General features: G+C 35.1%; 2 protein-coding genes across 2 annotated transcripts; both read left to right on the forward strand.

Moving 5' to 3' along the window:
* Positions 1–3,152: 3,152 nt before the first annotated feature.
* On the forward strand, positions 3,153–5,390 carry LOC149774715 (uncharacterized). Its single transcript, XM_089944843.1, has 3 exons — positions 3,153–3,268; positions 3,660–3,764; positions 4,168–5,390. The coding sequence occupies exons 1-3, from the start codon at positions 3,173–3,175 to the stop codon at positions 4,384–4,386; spliced, it is 420 nt and encodes a 139-aa protein (XP_089800969.1). The 5' UTR covers positions 3,153–3,172; the 3' UTR covers positions 4,387–5,390.
* LOC149774716 (KRAB domain-containing protein 2-like) lies at positions 4,652–5,032 on the forward strand. Its single transcript, XM_089944984.1, has one exon. It carries the CDS (start codon positions 4,652–4,654, stop codon positions 5,030–5,032), a length of 381 nt encoding a protein of 126 aa, XP_089801110.1.
* Positions 5,391–6,000: the final 610 nt, after the last annotated feature.

Consider the following 6,000-nt stretch of genomic DNA (forward strand, 5'->3'; position numbering starts at 1 on the left):
ATATTAAATGAACTGGCCGCGGAAGCGATTGTGGAGGAGGGAAGGATAAGAGAGGAGGAGGAAAGAAGAAACAAAGAAGAGGAGGAGAGAAGATATAAAGAAGAAGAGGAAAGAAGATACAAAGAGGAGGAGAGAAGATACAAAGAAGAGGAGGAGGAGGAAAAGGAGAGAAGAAGAAGAAATTTCAGAATCCCAGAGAGCGAAAATTGGGATTCTGAAGCGACATATCCTGCCTCTGCTCTCTCCCCCAAAAAGGTAAAAAGTAATTGGGGGACAAGATGTGTATGCGGCGCCAGGCCTGGAAGGTGCCACCATTAACCAGGTGTCCATGAAGTTCCAAACAAAAAAAAACAGCCCTTTTCACGGCTACCCAATACTCTAGAAAAGAAATAACCATCAATTTGCCAATGTGTAGGTAGAGTAATGTGAATATAAACACTAACTCTTTTTTAAGATAGTGTGAGGGTATCTGTTTGTGTGTTGGTGCTTGTAAGAGCTAAGGTATGTTTGTGGGAATAGTAGATTATGGGTTTCTTTATTGTTTCTTAGCGTAGGTGAAGAGTATAGTTAGGGTTCTGTAAGCGCTCACGTACGATTGTGTGGATAGTAGATTATGGATTTTGTTTATTGTTTCTTAGCGTATGTGTTTGTGTGTTTGTGTTTGTGTGTTTGTGTTTGTACCCGCTCACGTACGATTGTGTGAATAGTAGATTATGGATTTTGTTTTACTGTTTCTTAGCGTATGTGGAGAGTATAGTTTGGGTTTTTATTATATGAAATGAGAAAGTATAGTTTGGGTTTTATTATATGAAATGAAAAAGTAGGGGATGTTTTCCTTCACGTCCGCGCGTTGTTTGGTCATGATCTAGGTAAGATCAATTTTACGTTTTAGGGGGATGTTTTCCTTCACGTACGCGCTTTAAGTATAAGAACCCACAGTATTCGTCGTTCAAACCATTCTGCAAAGAATAAAAAAAGAAGATGGCTTCTAACCAAATGGACAAAATACAAACATTACAAGACGTTTTAGACAACTTAGGAATGATGGAGCAGATGTTGATAAGACTGGTTGAAGACCATTATTCCTATAGTCCTCATCGTGTAAAGATGGAAATGAATAACTTAAAAAAGGTAAAGGACAAGATTAGTGGTGTCATGAAAGAGATAAAGGAGGAGAAGGAGGATGAAGAGGAAAGAATAAGAATAAGCAAATGGAACGAAAAGATTGAAAAAGAAGAAGAAAATGAGAAGAGGAAGAAAGAAGAGGAGGAAGAGAAGAAGAAAGAAGAGCAGGAGAAAAAGAAAGAGAAGAAGAGAAAGAGTGTTGGAGATAAAATAAGAACTTGGTGGAGAAAAAGAAGAAATTAGAAGCAGAAGAAGAAGAAAACCCAAAGGCCCTTTTCAAGGCCAGCCATATTTCTCGAAAAGAGATAGCCTTTCCATTGCCTACCCCTTTTTAAAAAAATTTAAAAAAAAAAAAATCCCATATTCAATTCCCCTTGTCCCTAAACAAGCCCAAACTCTATTCCCCATGTTAAATTCCCCTTGTACGTAGAGTGACCCACGATTTTTCGCCATGTTAAATTTCCCTTGTACGTAAAGTAACCCACGATTTATTCCCATGTTAATTCCCATTGTACGTAATCTGACCCACGATTTTTCGATATGTTAAATTCCCATTGTACGTAGAGTGTCCCAGGGTGGTTTGTAATGCTAATTCCCATTGTACGTAGGGTATCCCCATTTACTACTGTTGTCTAATATACAATCTGCTCTCATGAGTAAATTAATCACAGCCTTCAAGTTCATTTAGCACAGATGGAACCATGTTTAAAAGAGTTTTACAGTGTAAGAAATATTGAACATAATCACTTGGCAACTGGAACCTGTAAATGAACACAGAGTAACAAAGTATATGACTAAATTATGCTAATTCAAGTGTCATGAGATTTATCCATCCTACAAGTCACCTCAGCAGTTTCACAGTTTGATACACTGACCTGTATACAGAACAATTACTTGAACAAACCTACAGAATATTTGTATTAATAGAGATTAAGTTTGGTCATGGCTTGATAACCTTCCTTGTCCATTTATTTCACACTATGGATGGAATTGTTTTCACAGTAATACAGAAATTTCCTTGTTACCTGGGCAAGGTGTGCTATAAAACCACACAGACACCCTATTGTGTGTGAATTGCAATTAAATCATACACTCTATGACAATTACGGTGTGGTATAGAAGAGGTACATGAAACCAGCAATATATTGTCAATGTATGTTTAACATCATATAACAATAAATGAAGGAAAACATATATTTTACATAGACTATAAATACACATATGGCCTGAATTGATAAAGCCAGAGTTATATTAGAATAATGCATAATTTAAAGCAGCTATAAAGATGTATGAGGAATTGTATCATGATTTATGGATAGTGAAGGAAATAGGATCAAATACAGAAGTTCAAGAAATGTATAAAATATTTATGTATGTATAGGTGTATGTGCATATATATATATATATATATATATATATATATATATATATATATATATATATATATATATATATATGCCTAATGTATTCACACAGGAGTTGCTAATGGAAATAGTAAAGTTAATTAAAACGAATTTCATTTATATCAGTATAATTAAACTGCCATAATATTTTTGTATACAACAGAAAGTTTAGTTCTGGAAAATCAAGTAAACTTATATGAAAATGGGAGAAAAGAATCGAAGTCATATAGAATTATAAGACTGGATCAGTAGAGATGACTTCCTTTTATACCTACACAATCTCATAGACAGAATAATCTATGGGAAGCTGAAAGACCCAAATGCTAAAATTACCGATGCAAATCAGAGATAATTCTAACAACCTTGATAATTGGTAAGGTATGCAGATATGAAAATAGTATACAATATACTGCATTGTAGGTGGCAAAAAATGACAATGATAATAATACACCATTTTTAAAAGTATTTAAAAATAGCAAACAAAACTGTCTCTTTAAGTAGTCTTATTTGTTGATCTATTAATTAAAGAAGAAGACAAAGAAGGTTGAGAACAATAGAATACCAACATAAAAAGATGACAAAACTTGGCAGTCATTACTTGTATTTGCTTATACTAACAGGTTCAGCAGAAGGGTTATGGATCAATGTCCATACCAGGAGAAGATGGGGTCCATACCAGAGTCTTGACTGTACCCAAGCAAATCCGAGACCAAAAGTTCTCGGGAGCAACTTCAGCTCATGTAAGTTAAGGAGAAAAATTTATAACTTTCATTCACTATAATGAGACTCAAAGTAATCAAGTCAGAAATCATTATGACAAGATCTATAGTAATCGAGTTATTATTAACTATGGCAAGAGTGGAAATAATCAGTAATCACTGTAACAAGGCATGTGGTAATTAGGTCAGTAAACATTGTAAAAAGGCCTGTAGTTATCAAGTCAGCAATCACAGTGACTAGGCCCTAAAAGATCTTGTCAATAATCATAATCACCTGGAATATTGTAACAAGGCCTGTAATCAGTGTAATGAGACCTGCTGTAATCAAGTGAGTAATGGCTGTAACAAGGCCTGGAATTTTTATTCCATTTGATGCCTAATTCTTATCAAATATTGCAATTCATATTTTCAGACAAGTGGCCGACTGATTGTAGTACCCATCGAGGACTTTCATCCAACATTAAAGGCACTCCATCAGGCCACTGGCCATGGGAAGGAACGCGTAATGCTACACAAGGTATAATGCAATAAAATGTATTATGTTTTCATCCATCCAACATTAAACGCACTCCATCAGACCATTCTACATGGGAAGGAATGAGTAAAAATACACAAGGTATCAGAAATCCGTGCCTTGACCAGTTGGTTTATCTCGTACGGGCCGGTGACACCAATATGCATTACATATTCAGCCAAATTGAAGACTGGCATAATTATTAATAGTATTATTATTATTATCAATTTAGTTTCTTTATATTTGTTAAATATGATGTCATATTTAAAAAATAAACTGTCTTATAAATATGATGTCATATTTAAAAAATAAACTGTCTTATAATATTTCTATTTCTATACATAACTTTGTTACATATTTTGGAGCTACATTTTCTTGATAAGCTATGTATTTTTTTTATACCCAGGTTGCTGATCAATATGAAGGCCTGCCCAAAAGTGCTGTTCAAAAGTACATCAACATGTGCAGGACATCCAGTAGGAATAAGGCACAAGTTATACAAGCCCCACCCAGAGTTATAATCAGCCAGGGCTTGTTCTCTCGTTGTCAGGTGTGTTCAACAATGGTTAATAACCTTGCTGCATTTGTGAATCTATATATGTGTAACAGTAATATCACTAATTGATAAATGCATTTATCTGTATATATCATGTACAAAGATAGTTCTTTTATCTCCTGTTCCATACCAAAATTATAGGAAATTCATACTTGTCAACATTCTTCCTAATCACTATGGATCATTATTTTTTATTTCATATTGTTGTAAAAAAAAATACAAACAAATGAAATATACATTTGCAATTTGGCAATTTATGAAAACAGCAGAAAAACATAGTTGATAAAAATCATTAATAATTTTACATTAATATTTGCAAGTTGACCTTGTCGACATGACGAGGAAGCCATCAGGTGGTTATAAGTATATACTCCACCTGATGGATCACTTCAGTACGTTCCACTTACTGGCACCACTGGTCCAGAAGACTCAAGCAGAGGTTTATCTCGCTTTGTCCCATATGTTTAGCATCATTGGAATATCAGCCATTCTGCATACAGACAATGGATCAGAGTTTGGAGCTCTTGATAGACTCCTGCAGAAGTGGCCAGGGTCAAGTGATATTGTTCATGGACGTCCCCGTCATCCTCAGTCTCAAGGATTGGTGGAGAGAGGGAATCGGGTACTGGAGGAGAAAATTGCAGCAATGGAGGCCACCCATCATGGTGATGGCCCAGCTCCCTGGCATATGTGGCTTCTTCTCATACAATGTTAGTTTCTGTTTAGGTTAAGTGATTCAGTTGACAGTTTGATTGCATGACATCAATGTCTAATATGTGCTGTATTTATCCACTGATAAGTTTATGCTTCATTTAACTACATCCTCCACATGTTATCAAAGAGCTCATGTTATAGGTACAATGTTGATTGACCATCAACAGCTTCAATTAGTAAAATGGTCATACCGAATAAAGCACATATCATATCCATTTCTGGCACTGATGTAACCAACCAAGTTAAATGTTAACAAGACACCATGAAGCAATGATGTGCACTTAAAACTGGTGTTCAAGACTGTAGCCTTTCTCTGCACATAATGTTGCCAGGTTGTACTTTTTTAAAGCCCATTTCAAAGAAAAGTGTTCATATATGATACTATCTTTCAAATGTCGGTAAACACTTTCAGATCAACCCAACACCATAGTGAGCAGGTTGATACAGATGACACCATATGAGTGTGTATTTGGGAAAAAACCACCATCCCCACCACCACTTGGACAGCCTGCCAGAGTGATTGCCCAAGAAGAGGTGGATGTGGAAGAGTCACAAGAAGATAGCCAAGAGTGTGACCCATTGCTTGACCACAGCTATGCTGGAGTAAGGAAAACGTTATTATTATTATTATTATTATTATTATTATTCCCTGACTTAAAGATTAATCATTTTTCTTTGTAAATCCATTTTCTCCAACTACTAAGTATTTGCTTGAAATGCTTGGTACAGCATTAATGATTTGGCACCAAAGTTTCACTTTAATTAGGGCGGGCCCAAGGAACTTTTTTTACTCTAGGCAAACTATGCAGAAAAAATATAACTTCGATCACATATATTTTTGGGAAGAAAGATTTTTTAAACAAAAAGTATTCATAACATTCATTACTTACTTAAAACCATGAGCAGTATATAATATTCTTAAGCTGTTGGCAACTATAAAATGGCATCCATTAACTCATCTTGGCTGTT

This window comes from Sinohyriopsis cumingii, unplaced genomic scaffold, assembly GCF_028554795.1.
Source record: "Sinohyriopsis cumingii isolate HCF-2022 unplaced genomic scaffold, ASM2855479v2 utg000160l, whole genome shotgun sequence".
Classification (NCBI taxonomy): Eukaryota; Metazoa; Mollusca; class Bivalvia; order Unionida; family Unionidae; genus Sinohyriopsis; species Sinohyriopsis cumingii.

What these genes read in the sequence shown, in the direction of transcription:
- LOC149774715 (XM_089944843.1), top strand. Translation starts at nt 3,173, where the DNA reads ATGTCCATACCAGGAGAAGATGGGGTCCATACCAGAGTCTTGACTGTA. An exon ending in CGGGAGCAACTTCAGCTCAT is followed by an intron (nt 3,269 to 3,659) that starts GTAAGTTAAGGA and finishes TCATATTTTCAG; the next exon opens with ACAAGTGGCCGACTGATTGT. An exon ending in AACGCGTAATGCTACACAAG is followed by an intron (nt 3,765 to 4,167) that starts GTATAATGCAAT and finishes TTTTATACCCAG; the next exon opens with GTTGCTGATCAATATGAAGG.
- LOC149774716 (XM_089944984.1), top strand. Translation starts at nt 4,652, where the DNA reads ATGACGAGGAAGCCATCAGGTGGTTATAAGTATATACTCCACCTGATG.